Source organism: Poecilia reticulata, chromosome 4, assembly GCF_904066995.2.
Source record: "Poecilia reticulata chromosome 4, P_reticulata-male-v2, whole genome shotgun sequence".
Classification (NCBI taxonomy): domain Eukaryota; kingdom Metazoa; phylum Chordata; class Actinopteri; order Cyprinodontiformes; family Poeciliidae; genus Poecilia; species Poecilia reticulata.
Window position 1 is genome coordinate 17,987,788 of NC_088833.1, and position 16,223 is coordinate 18,004,010.

General features: G+C 40.3%; 1 protein-coding gene across 1 annotated transcript; it reads left to right on the plus strand.

The window, feature by feature from the left end:
* The first annotated feature begins 7,925 nt into the window (after positions 1 to 7,925).
* On the plus strand, positions 7,926 to 15,724 carry dmrta2 (DMRT-like family A2). The gene is made up of 2 exons (XM_008407876.3): positions 7,926 to 13,429; positions 14,229 to 15,724. The coding sequence occupies exons 1-2, from the start codon at positions 12,958 to 12,960 to the stop codon at positions 15,116 to 15,118; spliced, it is 1,362 nt and encodes a 453-aa protein (XP_008406098.2). The 5' UTR covers positions 7,926 to 12,957; the 3' UTR covers positions 15,119 to 15,724.
* The last annotated feature ends 499 nt before the right edge of the window (positions 15,725 to 16,223 follow it).

The following is a 16,223-nucleotide window of genomic DNA, read 5'->3' on the forward strand; positions in this document are numbered from 1 at the left end:
AACAATATTTTAATTTAAATATTTGGCAGTTCATACCTCCGTTTCGTACCCATTCAGCTCCATTTCATACCTATAAACAAGTCATTTTATTCTCATTTATTTATTCTTAGCATTTCTTCAAAAATGCAAATTAGCAGTAAATGTTTCTTAAGATTTTATATGACACCCTGTTTCAATCAATTATGTCTGATCATGTTTTTGGGGTCAACTGATAATTACACAAATGACAAATCTAAGCGACCTCCTAGTGATGTATATTTCTGTAGATTATGTATAGATTGTAAAAACTAAACAAAAAACACCTTTAAATCATCAGTTGTCAAAGCAGGTGTGACCAGAGCTTGTTTAGTCTCTGCAGTGGAGACTAAACTGTCCAGTTTTTTGCTTTCTCTTCTAAATATGTTCAGTAGCTTTAATCAGAAAATGGCTGAATTAAATACTGCATCCCATTGTTACCCAATATTTTTACTGTGTAATCTTAATACGCACTCCGAGCTCTACTTTTATTCATCCATCAGTGCATCAATATCAGCCTAACTTCTAAAGAGAGATCTGGTGACTTTTCCCTCACTTCAAGCTGCTGTATTGTAGCTCTAATGGTTTTACCAGAGTTATTTCATATCATTTGTAAGGTTGTTCAGTTATTAGTGCATTAGTCAGTTTCTGTGTGGCTGTCGCTTCTCACGCAAAGAATGAGTCGGTCTAATGCGCTCAGCCAGCATCACTTCCTCCAGGTTCAGTCAGACAACTTGTTGCCTTCAGGCCCAATTAATACACCGGGGTGTAAATTATGTTAATGCACAAGAAAAAAAAAAAGTTTGTTCACCTTTGCGAGAATCCATAGTTAATAAAATGGGAACTGGTTTTCATGAGCCGTAAAAGGTTGCTACTTTTTTCAATTTATACTTAAAGGAAAGTAGTTGTAGTGAATCTCGACTGATTTATCATTTGAACACTCAGGTGATCGAGAATCATTTCTTTTATCAATCATTTCCTACAAATCGATTTCTGTTCTGTTTGATTGTTGGACTTTCTTCCCTTTTCTTCTATCATCACTTTTAAACTTTTTGTTTTGAAGCTGTAACTTTAAGTTTCCACCTTGTGTAATGTTTCTTTACATAATCTAGTTATCTAAATGTTGAGTTGGTAGCAGGTGAAATCTGAGAAACATTTTTGCCAAACCATTGTGATGTGGAAGGACATTTCAACTGCGTTTTACCACAGGAGCATATTTGACTGGTTTTGATCACAAAGATGCATTAGAAAGGGATTAGAAAGGATGGGGGGTGTAATGGTATTTGAGTGATTCAGGGTTTTCCGTAGCGTTGTGCAGTGGCTGCAGAGGCACGCGCGGCTAGGGGCGAAGGCGAGGTCAGAACGGGCTGAGGAGTTCAGTGAGCGTGAAGCTGAATGTGGTTATGAAAGAGGCAGACAGGTGCATGTCTGCGCCTCTGTCAGAGAGGGTAGTCCTCAGGGAGCGGCACGCATACTGCAGCTCCTCTCAACTGTGAGATTACAGTTTCATGCAGCTCTCTGGATGAATGTGCACAAGCATGTTTGCACATTTCGCCGCGAACGATGATGGTGATGCAGTCGGATGTGCCCATGAGACGTAATGATATTCCCTCTCTCATACCTGACAAAACTTGTCATAATATGTTTCTGTACTGCTGGTGGAAGTCATCAGGTTTGTGTTGACGTTTATTCAAAACAAGTCCGTCTATACATTAAGGCAAAAACAGAGATTTGATTCTCCGGGTCTGCTAATGTGGGAAAGATGCTAGAAGATTTAGATCCATTCAGCTGTTGTCTTTTGCTCATCGGTCGTGAATGGAAGGGAGGAGACCCTGGTGCTGCAGACCCACAACTTCCAAAATATTTATAACCCTTTCCCCCTTTTTCTCATTTGTTGAATGAGATCTCAAGGTATTCCCAGGCCAGAAGGAAAAATATTCATAACCCAGCGAGAAACTTCAATGTGTTTATCGAGTTTTTACACGATTGACCAACACAAATCATTGCATAATTGTGGGAAAGAAACTATTCATAATTTCCACAGTTTATTACCAATAAAAAGATGCATTTATATTTAGCCCATTTTGCTCTGACACTCCTTATATCTACTACCTGGCAGGAGCACAGATGGGGCAGGACTTTTGAGTTGCAGTTTTATCTATTCCTTGTAGTCTTGCATTGCAACAAACAGCATGTCATAATTTGAAGTAAAAAAACGGGGGAAGAGACTATTTTGTATCCTGCTACATAAATTGGTCTTCAGTCTGAAGGTTCTAATTTGAAACATTGGTTCAGTGCGCTAGTTTGCGCTACACACAAAATCCCAGTACTTTAAAGCTTGTAGTTGTAGCAAAAGTAGAACTTTAAGGATTATGAATGCTTTTGCTCAGCTCTGTATATTCCCTCTGGTGTCCCGGGAACGCCTCTATGTGAATGAGCTGGTGTGGTTGGGATGTCTGGGCTTCCATGTTGAACATGTTGTGACCAAAAACTTGTTTTCATATAAATCTAAAATCATATTTAAGGAAATAATGTTTCACTTTTAAATCTTCAAGATTCATTGTTCAATTCCAAATTTCACAAATGGTTTGTTCGTCTTTCAAAACCAAAAAAAAACAACAAAAAAACTGCACAGCACCAACTTTAATATTTCAGAGAATTTGAGCGCATTATGTTGACAAACACGAAGTATTTTCTTTTAAATCGTGCTCTCGCTTTAGACGGATGTCTCAATCAGTTGCCTGCCTGAACTGATGGCCGTGGACGAGGGTCAGGGCAAAGCGTGATAATGAGCTCACTCTGCCGGCTTCCCCAGCTGCAGATCCATGATGGCAACATCAGGTTGCTGTCTTGCCCCTGTGACGACAAAAGAGGAAAAGCGTCGATGATGTTTAACCAGCCCCGCCGGGGTCAAGAATGCAGCCCACTGGCGACGAAACAAAATTCCCCCCGAGTGCTCTCCCCTCCTTCCTTTTGAAGTGAGACCCTCTGAAATCTCAGAGGCCGGCCGATCCTTGAATCGACGGATCCTTGCCTGAATCCCAGACCGGCCTAACCTGGAGGGTCAGCCCCAAGTTTACTTTCTCAGAGACGCGGGCCCCGCTCAAAGAAACAGAATCTATGCAGCTTAAACTGTTGTGCAGACACAAAGGGAGGGTCATCTCAACCCCTCCGTCTCCTTCTCTTCACAGCTCTGTTTGTCAGCGACACAATGGACATGAAGAGACTTTGATTTTTATCCTGGAAGGAAAAACAGAGGACATTTTATGCAGCCATGTCACAAATCTGATTAGGTTTGGCTTTTAAATGGCTCTAAATTCTTTAAAAGCTTAAATGTGTGAGACTGGATCTTGTTTTCACATTTGAAGAGAGACGTTTTTGTGCTCCAAGCTGAATTAATATAATTCAGTACATAAAATGAGAAATTATAGCATCCTAATTCAATTGAATACCATCCAGGCAACAAGTAATGATTGCTGAAAGTGGTTTATTTCCTCTGTTGGTTCTTAGATTAGTGACACTTTATGGTGAGATATTAACATAATGTTTTAGTAGCTTCAAATATTGGTCCAGGTTTGTTGATCCATGTCCAACTCTTTATTGGCCCTAATATTTTAAGACTCACTGCCATCATTTATCATATAAATAGTAAAATATAAGTATTATCAAAAGATGTTGGACTTTATAATTACATTTTATAGTTTTTGTTTTAGCTTTAGGTCTCAAAATTACTAGAAGTGGCATTTTGAGTAAACAGTTTGGATGTGGTTTTCATCTCTGTTGGAAAAACTCAGGAACTTCCAACTAAAATAATCCAATAATTATTTCCATTTCAATAAAGATTCAATATGATAATTTCTCACTTTAATGCAATTTGTGCCACAGTTTGTGAGAAGACATTGGTCAAAGTATAATGGATTGGTTATTCCCATACAGACGACAATCTGGAGGCCAGCACTTTTATTTTTTTATTTTTTAGCGGGACAATATGTCACCTTTTTTCATTACGCTTATGTAGAAAAATGAATGTGTTGCAGAAATTCATCTGACATGTTACTGTGCAGTAGAGTTTGGTGATTTCATCGTATTAAATATTAGGGTGATGGCGAGGAGGCCTTCCAACTTCAAAGACAAAACAAATCATATAAATAGCAGTAAAAACGTGACGTTTTTTATTAGTTACTAGGAAGGAATTGCATTATTTTCCATTTGCTTAAAAAAAAAGACATTAAAATTAGTTAAATTACTTTTATCAAAACTTCTTGTACTTTTAAGTTGTTTTATTATTTTTTCAGAAATTTCTATCAGAAACAAATATCTTGGTTGAATAAAATTACCGTGTGATTCAAAATTTGGCTGAGGTATAAAGAATTTGTGTATGCAAATTTAAAATATAATTTAAGTAATACCATAGCAAAATGTAAGATAATCATATAAAACAATAGCCTACAGTTTTTTTTATTATTATTTAAATGAAGATTTAAAGATATTTAAACTTTCGGTTTCTCTCGGCCCTGCAGTCATTTGATTTCATTTCAATGAACTATTAATGCAGTACCAGCTGCAACTAAATGACCACTTTCTGTAATCTTTCTAGCGAATAATAAATCTCCTCTGGGGTCAGCAGCAAGTCTGTTTAATCAAACGGATTGCAAAGATCTGACAACTGGAGTCAAATGTTTAGATGTCTTAGTACTCGTTCTTTAATAGCAAAACCTTTAACTTTTCTAACGATGGGAAGATTTTGTTGTGTGTCATTTTTCACTTTTTATGGTTAATAATGCATCCTGCATCCACCCGCTAATGCATTAGAAAAAAAATAAACTATCGACAAAGACTTGTTTAAGCTTTGATGGAGAATAAAATACGTTTTATGTCAGGCAGAGGATTGCTTAAAAATGTTCCTGTTTGACTTTTTAATTTGATCCTATGTAAAATACAAAATTACACCCAGTTGAGACATCAGTCTTTTTTTTTCTCTGTGTAATTTAATGCGAAAGGTCCAATAATAAACCAATAAGAATTTTTTTACACATTCCGTATTTGATTTGGGGACATTTTCATTTTTTTTTTTTTTGTCGAAGTTGAGTACATTTAATAGCTGTAAGAAACTTAAGTTGATTGTATGAATCCCAGCTATTTTTTAAGTGTTCATGCTCATGTATAATCGAAAGTCATCAAATGTTCTAAACTTTTATAACGCAGTTTAAGGGATTGTTGTGAAACAGAAGGCCATTCCACCGGTTTATTTTCCCTTTCGTTCAGATTTTTCTTCCACACATCTAGCCTTTCTTGAAACCCTTCAACGTTTCACAACAATTTGTCGAAACCTTAACAATTTTTCAGCTATCAGGAAACTTTGAGTCCTATAAATGTGGACACACCATGAAAGTAATGATTGACTGAGAAAACATCTTCAACTAAGCTCGGACTTGGGACCAAATAAAGTATCTCTCGGACCAACTAACAATTAACTAACAAACTAATAATTAAAATTTGAATTACTTTAATATTTAAAAACTAATTTCGGAGGTGTTTAGCCTAATTAACTGCTGCACAACCGGGGGGCGGGGGGAGGGGAGGGGGGCACTGATCTCCTCTCAACTGTTATTAATGCGCTAATGGAGACCGGAATTAATAATTAAGAGTTTAATAATAGCGTCTAACTTATTGTTGCGTCGCCTTTAATCTCTCAGGGCTGCATCCTTTTATTTATATCCATGTTCAGGTCCGTCTCCTTCAGCGCACCGCTGAGGCCCTAGAATAAAAAAAAAAAGGTGGTATTCGGATTATCAGCCGCATGGGATAAAGCAATAAATGGGCCGGTGGGGTCCTGAATGGGTGCAGCGGCGTGAAGGGGAGTAATTACAGCTTCATATTAATTGTGTTTTTTCTCCCCTTCTCTCTCTCTCTCTCCGAACACACACACACACACACACACACATACGCACACACTGGTGACATCTAGGAAAGCCCTGTCTTTGTGTCGAACACTTCAAGTTTCAAAAACAAGGCCAATTGAAGCGGCGCAGCTCAAAGCCGGCACCATTGTCGGAGAACACATTGAGTTTTGATTGGGGACAATGGTGTTTCTCAAATTTCGAGCAAAGAGAAAGCCATACTCCATCTGTGATCTCAATGAGCGCCTATTCATGGGCTTCCTTCTTTTCTGCGCCATTCGGCAGCGGAGAAAAGGAGGCAGATGTGGAGGGATAGAGCAGGGGAGAGTGCATTTTAATTGGCTGCAGTATGTAGCTCTCTCTCTCTCTCTCTCTCTCTCTCTCTCTCTCTCTCTCTCTCTCTCTCTCTCTCTCTCTCTCTCTCTCTCTCTCTATTACACACACACACACACGCACGCACACACGCATACGCACACACTGGAGTTATATGCCACTATAGTCTGTGCAGAATGGGAAGCGAGGGAGCCCAATAATCTCGCCGTGTTGATGAATACTTGTAGCCCATTCATTAAACAAAGATAATCCCTGCCAACCTACCTCGGGGGCAGAAAAACGTATTTTGTATTTGTGTGTGAGTGTGAGCAGAAAGTGGGGGGAGGAGGAGGAGAGGGAGAGGGAGAGAAGGGGGGGCGCCGGAGCGCTGCTGGCCAACAGCTTTGGCAGAGAGAGAGAGAGAGAGACCCTTCAAATCTTTGAAATATTCATACGCCTCTCCGGGGTTATCCCCCGTTTATAAATAAGTGTTATTCTAGCGGCTGAAGAGCGATGCTTGAGGGACCTCTGTCTGCCTCTTCAGCTCAAGTGCCTCCTCGTCTCATGGCCTCACAGCCCAGCCGTCACAAGGACGCAGCTAAAGCCTAAATGAAAGCATACGGTCACTCACTTCACACCGGGGAAAGAGACTACGAGTTAGAATAAATAATATTGCAAGATTTTTATTTATTTTTTTTTTACATTTTAACTGAAGGATTGTGAAAATGAATGTTTAGACCAGGGACGTCAACAGGATTAAGAGACCAAGGTGGCTTAGTCCCAAGGTTGGAAGCCATATGGCCAGAAATATCATCCTATATAGGACTTATTTTGCAAACTATTTACTGCAAAGCAACTGGCAAAACGCAATATAAAATGAGTTTCATTCGATCACAAAGTTTGTGAGACTTTCACTTCTCAGTGTTTAAAAACGTTTTTGTGTTTCAGTTTTAATGAAAGTGAGACATTTAAATTCTCAATAGTTAGTGGAACAAAAATCTTTATTGGCACCACAGGAATCAATCTCTTCTTATAATTTTTGAGAAACTGTTCTACATGTTTCCACTGGTGACATTTTTTTTAATTATTTTTTTAGCTTTGATGCTCCAAATGTTTGAGTTTGGAAGGCCTCCTCACTGTCACCCTAATCGTTTGCTCCCTCCACAGCCGATTCAGCAGAGAACCCTGACTGAGAAGATTTACAGGTGGAAACTATCTTAGTTAATACTGTCAAATGCTCTAATTTGCCTAAGTTAGCTATTTTTGTAATCTGCTGCTTTGGCCTAATCAAACTCCAGACCCCAAACTGATCGAAATGCTGCATTGGGACCTTACCAGATATATTCAGACATAAATATCTGCAAGCTTAACTCAAGACAATAATAATAAACTCAAAAAAGATTAAATGCATAAAATAAACAACTGATAAATATTGCTGCTAAATGATGACCTCAGCTGTTGCACTAATTACTTTATCTTTGTTTCATAAACAATGGCAGCGCCTGAACAGTTTACTTTACTGTGTTCAAAGACTTAAGATGGTTTACTTTCTTTTCCTCATAAATATATGTTTTCATAATATTACATACCCCTATGCTGGTCAAGATTTAGGCAGCATAGGAATACAATACAGCACAGTTAGTCCATATTTTATGATCTTCGCACAATGAATACTGAAATTCACAAATTATGGGGGAGCAGAAAGAGCACAAGAAAGTAAAATAAACTTTTGTGTTCTTAATTTAAATTCATAGTCTTGCTTCCTAATGTAAACTGTATGTCTGCATTAATGAAATTAATATCCATATTATTTGTAGAGTACTAGCAGATCATCTTAGTGGCACTTTACTCTAGGTAAGATACAAACTTTCAGGTGTGCTGAATATGAATGTATCTCCTAACAGCTTCTGGGGGCTGAGCTGCCCCTGTTTGGCTTTGACTGATGCCAGACTGCAAGTAGTAGAAGAACTGCTTTTTAGCTTGTTTTTTTCATCCATCCATCCATCCATTTTCTTACACCCTGGTACCTTAGTGGGGTCAGGAGGTGCTGGCGGGGTCACCCTGGACAGGTCGCCAGTCTGTCGCAGGGCAACACAGAGACACACAGGACAAACAATCATTCACACACACACACACTGCTTGTTTTTCAAATGAAGAACAAATTAATTTATTAATCAATGACTTCCCAAATCCATACATTTTCCTAAGAAGGTGTTCTCTTCAATTCAGCTTATGAGAAAATATGCATAAGACCGTCTACTGTAGATTTACAGTGACACCGCTACACTTATTTTATAGGCGTTTGAATGTTTCAGTCTCTTTTCTAAAACAGAACATGAAATACGTGGTTATTCTTTTTCATTCTAAATAGGGAATAGTTCTTCATGTAATGCAGTGGAGGCACTTTTAGACCGATTTCACGCAACCCGTTTATTATAAAAGATAACTCTTTTATAATAACATTTTGTTTTGCACTGTAGTGTTATATTTAGCTGCTTTAAGGGTAAATCTGTGGCTGAAGCGCTGCCGGCCTGCTCCCCTGGGTCTGCCTTATTTGAAGGAATGCATTTATCCTGATCCATTTCCCCGACTCAGTGGAGCTGGTGTGAAGTGGCAGGTTAACAGCCTCTTGTCTCTGAGCCCGGGGCCTACACTCGGTCTGCCCGTCAAGCGTGTAAATACTTGAGTGAACCCCCCTCTTCTTCTCCTCCTCTTCCTCCTCCTCGCCGCTGCTCCCCTCCTCCTTGTCCGTTTTCTTTTCTCCGCAGGCCCTTGTCTAACTGCTACTCTAACCTCTGCCTCCACGGGACAGAGGCGGCTGCTGCGGCGGGGCGACACGGGAGGGGATCCGGGCCCCGCCGAGCCGCAGGCGGGGCGGCGGCGGTGGAAGAGGCCGCTAAAGAGGAAGGGGGTCGGGGGGAAAGCTCCACCGGGGTGCTTGGGTAGCGGAAACATGCTGCTATATGTTGGGTCAAGCATGGCCTTTGTTGTGATCCGAAAGGGTGTTAAAACTCCACTCATCTGTGTAGCCTTTCTGAAAGAAATGAAAGCATTGCATGTTTTTTTTTTTTTAGATGCATATGGGCCTAATGAAGTGGGTAAAAGAATGTTGGATTTTCTAAATGCCCACAGTCACTTTTAATTGTATAGGGGGCATTTTTAATTGGAGCAGGAGGAATAGGGAGCTTAATCCTCATCATAATGCATATTTCTCAGACATGAAATTTCCGTTGCCGGTCCAACTCTGTCAAACCAAAAGCTGAATTAATATTCACCCATTAACCCTCACTTTTAAACACTGACCCTTTGTTTCTGAGGAGCAGGGCGTTCCAGTTGTTTCTGTGCAGTAAGTGGAGGGTTAAGGGTCATGACTCTTTAGCTCTTTGTTTTTAAAACAAATTTTTAGGGTCACATTTTGTATGTGACATTTTTTTCAGTTAACGTTTTTAACACCAGTATACTCAATCAGCGTTAAAAGTAGCACAAATCAGTTTTCTTAGCATCACAGCAGTGACTGGATGTGATATGGGCTCACTGCCCAGGGCGGTGTAGTCTTGGGAGCAGCCCAGTAAAGTTTTCTACAGCTTATTTTTATGTCCCAATGCATTTGACTTCCTTCTGGCGCAGCAAGAAAATGCTACTATTTACCAGCTGCTGGCTTAAGTTCTCATACATTTTTTTATTTTTTATTTTATTTTATTTTAGTGAGTTGAGACTGTATTTCATCGTCCAAAGTTCAAAATCAGAAGTCTGGAACTCCAGGCCTCAAGTGCAGTTCTGTCCTGCAACTTTTGGAAGCTTCCCTGCTCCAATGGGCCTGAATCAAAATGTTGAATGACCTCTTCGGCACCACGTTTTGCTCATTAACCATTAATTTGATTGAGGTATGTTAAAAAAAATTCTTTATTGATCCCAAAAGGAAAATTAAATTGTTAAATTGTTAATGTGTTGAAGCAGAAACCCAGCTAAAAGTTGCTGTACAGCGGCACTTCAGGACTAAAGTTGCAGACCCTCGTTCTATATCTAAAATGTTAAATCAAATTTGATCTGGGTTCTTTATTGTTGTACAGAGGTTAATAGGAACTCAGTCGGACACACACAAAACATTTTCACTGCTTTTTGGCACAGGACATAACCTCGAAATTGTGTGGGATCCAGAAAAACAAAAGCAACCATTGTGTTGTGCTTTAATGCAAAAAAGTATTTATTAGTTTATAATTTTCAGTTTTTCTTAATCCCGTTTGTGCAAACAGGATGCTAATCAGAGGGTAATTAATGTAGTGAAATAAAATATCTTTAAATACATTCAACTCGGTGTATTTTTAGTTCCATTTGCAGTCAAAAAATATCATGCAACAAACACAAAACCACACGGAATGTGTCGATTTATTGCAGGAATATCCTATTTCACAATATTTTAACCTCTTCGTAGAGGAGGTGTGGAGAAATGGGATTGATCCCATGTCAGAGTTATCACCGGGGGAAAACTGTGTACTGAGAAGACGACACTCTCTTTCTTTCTCTTCTGTCTCAATCTAACACTTAGACCAAGTCGCTTTTTTTTAAAGTTTCTATTCCTGAGTTGAAAACCCACCGTCTTTCCAATAAGCGCCGGGCCTTCTCTGCGTCCTCCATCCGCGCGAGATCAACGCCCATGCAGATAATTACTTTGAATGTCAAAAAGATGTAGTTTTAATATCGTCTCTATTAGCCCGTTGGCAAGGTAATTAAGGTGCAGATGACAGCGGCGAGGGAAACAGATGGCATTTGCTTACAGTGATTCAGAAAGTAAACAATGAGCCTGGGAGGGGAGAGGCAGGGCTGCTACAGAGCGCTCTCACTGCTGCAGCGGCCATTTATCTCGGCTTTTCAATGCGTTGATCACCACGGCTGTTGTTGTCATCCTCAGAGGCATTGACAATTGTTGATTAGAGAAAACACCTAGAAGTTTATTTGGAATTTCAAGTCCAACAGCGGCATGCGCCGTGCAGTGCGCTCCTGGGCGAGCAGGTGAGGGAGCAGGTGTTGCCCTTTGGCGGCTCTGCGCGTCGCGGACTTCTTAAAACCTCTGCGAGCGTCGAGGCATTATCACTCGATAGCTGATAGTGGAGGGATAATCAGAGGCCAGAGCTCCCAGAGCAAAGCCGTGATTTTGTAGACGATAGTGAAAAATGATGATGATGATTATTATTATTATTATTAAAATATAAATAAAAATAAATATGAAAATAAATAATATCACAAACAAAAATAAATAAATAAATCCACAAATATAACGGTAACAACCAACTCTTATGTCTTTAGTTTGAATTATGTGATTAAAAAAAAAAAATCACTAACTTAAGATTGCCTTCATGAACTGCTTAAACAAACATGCTTATTTACTGCAAACTCTGCAAGTTTTCAATTTGATCTTGGCATTAAAAATGCTTAACAAAAAGGCTCGTCGTAATTAAATGTGAATTCCGTTGCATTCTTAAGTTTTACCATTGCACTTTTTCAAATGTTATTTTGTTTAAGAATGACATTTTAAAAAAAGAAAAATGTAACACAAAACAATTTAGCAGCGTGTTTATTTAAATCAACAAGCAGAATTGGACTGATTTCTACTTTCAGCTTCCAGTAGCACAAACATCGTTAATTGTTAATGTGTTAAATTAAGCCGTATAAAATGTTTTTTTTTATATTTAATTTTTTATTACACCTTTCTTATTAATTTGAATGGTTAAAACGATCGCATTAGCTGAGCGAACCCTTGCACAACCATGCAACATCTTCTCCGGACATGCAGTCAATAACTGGGAGAAATTAGTTGTTTTCCCCGTCAGATAGTAAATCTTACCTTTTCTTAAACCAACAAAATAATTTATACTTACCTCAAAGGTGGGATTAAAGAGGGGCTTCAGGTTTAATTTGAATTCTTCTTGTTTTTTTATTTTTTTTATTTTTATTTAATCTCTAATTGTGGAGACATAATAATCGAAATAAAATGAAGTCTTCAAGAAATAGACAAAAAAAAAACGTAATTTAAAGGGATGTTAAATTCCCTTTATTAGATGGTTTAAATTTTATTATTTTGAACTCTTGTGACAGCCATAAGGCTGCATAAATTGAATTGATAACGATCGTGCTGTTTAAAATCTATAAAATTAATTTTTGGAGGCATACTCTGCATCGATTTGAGCTTTCCGGGAACTCCCTTCAGATTCTTAACACTTCATATTTGGAAAAAGAACTCAGGTGGACACAGTTGAAAAAAAAAGAGAGAGAGACAAACCAATCAGATCGCTCCCTCTCCCTTTGGCCAATGACAGACGCCACATTGTTGTCAAATTTGTCTAATGAAAACGTAGGCGCAACAATAGAGAGAGGGGAGAGAGGGATCTGTATCCACTGACGATCTCTGGAGGAAGTTAGTGTCTCAGGCTGCGGCTTCTGGACACTTTTTAACTTCTGATCGAAGAGGACTGATCTCTTCTCCTCTCGGCTCGGAACTAAACTCGTCTGTTTCTCTGCATTTTTTTTTTTGTTTTGTTTTTCTGGATAGCTTCTACCAGAGATAAACATTTTTTTGAAATTCTGTCAGCAGAAGTCGCTGTTTTTACTTGTTGCGCAGAGATGTTGCAGCAGATGTGATAAGCTCAGGGTCAGTTTAACTAAAACAGATCGTTCCTCCAGCGTTGCTCTCTCACTTAGTTTCTATTGCATAATTGACGGCATTGAAGACGGCATGGATCTGAGACCGGAGCTTCCCACAGTGTCCTCCGCCTCCCAGGTTCACCCGGGAGCGGCAGCGGCAGCGGCAGCGGCGGCCGCGGCAGCCTCCATCCCGGTGTCCATGGCAGGCAACCTGCTGCGTGGTCCTCCGCTGCTGCTGCGCGCCGCGGACAAGTACCCGCGGACGCCGAAGTGCGCCCGCTGCAGGAACCACGGCGTGGTCTCCGCTCTGAAGGGCCACAAGCGCTACTGCCGCTGGAAAGACTGCATGTGCGCAAAGTGCACGCTGATTGCCGAGCGGCAGCGGGTGATGGCTGCGCAGGTGGCGCTGCGGCGGCAGCAGGCGCAGGAGGAGAATGAAGCGCGGGAGCTGCAGCTGCTTTACGGCACCGCCGAGGGCCTGGCCCTGGCCGCGGCTAACGGCATCATCCCGCCGCGTCCCAACTATGAGGTGTTCGGCTCTGTCAACAGCGAGAGCAATTCAGGTGAGTGGAGGGAAATGTTTTTAGTTGGAGCAGGTGGATTCACCTGTCAACACCACGTCACTGATTACTTGTATAATTTACTGTTAGATGTATTTTTTACTGACACTTTACAAAGATGCTTATTTTACGTTGAACATCGCATAGTTTTTCGTGTTGCTGGTACGGTCCTAAAAATATTACGTCACATCCTTCGCTGTTCCTTTTTCACTTAAGTGCCTGTAAACAAATAAATTATTACACTGCAAAAATACTTGGTTTTTACTTTTATTATTAACTTTCAGAATAGTTTGCTGTGGTCTGTTGCCTATTTCCATTTATTTTGGATTCTGATGCTGATTTGGGCCATTTGACTCTTATGAGATGCGACTTTGTGTTTCCTGAAACCACACTGACTATGAGCGACCTCCTGATGTTAGGCATAATATTTTATATATAAAGACACACACATAGTTTGAGTAGATTATAGAATTTTTTTTTTAATCATCAAAGCAGACAGATCGTCTGAACCAAAAGAGAACCAAAAGAGACATTGTTGGTGCGAAACAGACGACCAGTGAAGTTCCACTAAATACAAAACGATCAAAATTGCAAAAGCACAAAATGCCACAGTAGCAGATTGACAAGTTCTCCTGAGGTTAAACCTATTCACTAATTTACTCTGATGTGTTATTTCAGATCCTCTTTTCATTTCGCAGCAATTACAGACATCTTCAAAGCCGTTTATTAAAGGTTTTGCGAGCTGAAGAAAATCCGTTCTGGTCTTCATTGATCTAATCACTGATCTTCTTCGTGTCTGCAGAGTCCAGTATCCAGAAGTATGAACTGTTTCCAAAGACCCAGCTGTCCGGGTCAACCACCCCTCAGAAGTCCGTGGGGAAACCAGCGTCCACCGAGAGCGACTCTGCCCCAGGCATGTCTTCCCCGGACGGCCGGCACGGAGGAGGCTCGGGGTCAGAAAACGGAGACAGTGAGTCTTTCATCAACTCGCCGGTGTCAAAGCCTTTGAAGGACGGAGAGGAAACTCCCGGGTCGGTCAGCTCCCTCGGATCGGACTCCGGTTCCGAGACCGACAAAGACGAGCAGGAACCCTCTCCGTCCTCCGCGGCCTCCCGACACATGAACGCCATCGACATCCTGACCCGGGTGTTCCCCAGCCACAAGCGCAGCGTCCTGGAGCTCGTCCTGCAGGGCTGCGGGAAAGACGTGGTGCAGGCCATCGAGCAGATCCTCAACAACAGCGGCGCACAGGCCCCCAACAAGGCCGGGCCGGAGCAGACGTGGACGGCCGAGAGGATGCTCCAAAGCGCGCAACAGCCTCCTGCTGGATCCGCAACAGCAGCCACCCCGACGAGGCCGATGCTCCCCGGAGCCATGACACTGAGTAACCGCTCCGCGTTTTCTCCGCTTCAGCCGAACGCGCCGCACTTCGGAGCAGACCCCGGCACCTACCCGCTGGGAACCCACCTGGGACTGAACCCGCTGCGGCTGGCCTACTCTGCGCACAGCCGGGGACTGGCTTTCATGACGCCCTACTCCACCACAGGGCTCATGCCCACCTTGGGCTTCAGGCCCCCCATGGACTATGCTTTTAGCGACCTGATAAGAGACAGGACAATGCTGCACAAGGAGCAAGGCTATGCCAGCGGCCTGTACGGGCCTTTAGTCAACAACACGCCGGACAAACAGTGAGACTGGTGGACATGAAAAACACATTTCATTGTATTATAATAAATCTGTGATGTGTTTTGGCTGCACTCTGTGTATATTAGAGTTATCAAACTTGTAGACAATTGTTATAAGGCGGAGAAACTAAACTGAATTATGTGTAACTTTGAAGCTTATGTCAAATGTTAAATTACAAAAAATCTGGACATTTTCCCCGCTTACCAGCCTCATAAAATCACAGCGAATGAGTTCCATAGTAAATCAAGCTTGGGAGGAACTTAGACCTTTAACTTCAGGTTTTATGTAATATTATAATGAGATAAATATTTATCCCTGGGTCTGAATTTTTATAGCCTGTCTTATTTCAACGCCGCCTGGTACAACTAAAAATCGGATAATAAATGATGCAAAAATGAATAATGTGTACAGACCTTGTTTTTTCTCTTTTTTTTCCACTATAATTTCAACATTCTCACTTTCTGTCTGTATTATATGAATATAACCTATTGCCTTTGGCAGCATGAAATGCTGTTTGACTTCTCATTTATAAGTTAGTCACACCCCCTTTTCAAATGTTAAAAGATGTGATGTCACATAAATATGCTGAAAATAAATGTTATTTTAAAAATGTGTGTAACTTGACTATTATTAATGTTTCAACGCTGTCCAAATTTGAAAACGTTTTTACATACTAAAACGGCACAAAAAAAAAACAAAACAAAACAAAAAAAACAAAACAAAACAATTGCAACTTCAAACAAGTAAAATTTAGATTAAGTTTTCTAAGAGAAGAGACTAGAATAATTTATCAAGATAAAAATGAAATCCAAACAAATATGCGAAAATCTTCAGGGTCTATTTTTCTTAACAAAACTAAACTAGACACCGCAGGTAGAGCGCGTAGCTTAAACTTAAAATATAGTTTCAGAACACAACATTTCGAAATTAATCTTGTTTAAAGAAATACCACACCAGTATTTTTTTTTTTTTTTACAAATTTTACCATCAGCCTGTTTAAAAACTATCCGGAATCTTCAACAAATGATTTTATCCATTTTTAGGACTAAAAAGTGGCTGAATAAAAGGTTTTCCGTATTTTTGCACTAAAATGGTCTCAAAACCTGAATTG

Coding starts and splice junctions, on each gene's coding strand:
- dmrta2 (XM_008407876.3), top strand. CDS start 12,958: ATGGATCTGAGACCGGAGCTTCCCACAGTGTCCTCCGCCTCCCAGGTT. Junction 13,430..14,228: donor CAACAGCGAGAGCAATTCAG/GTGAGTGGAGGG, acceptor TCGTGTCTGCAG/AGTCCAGTATCCAGAAGTAT.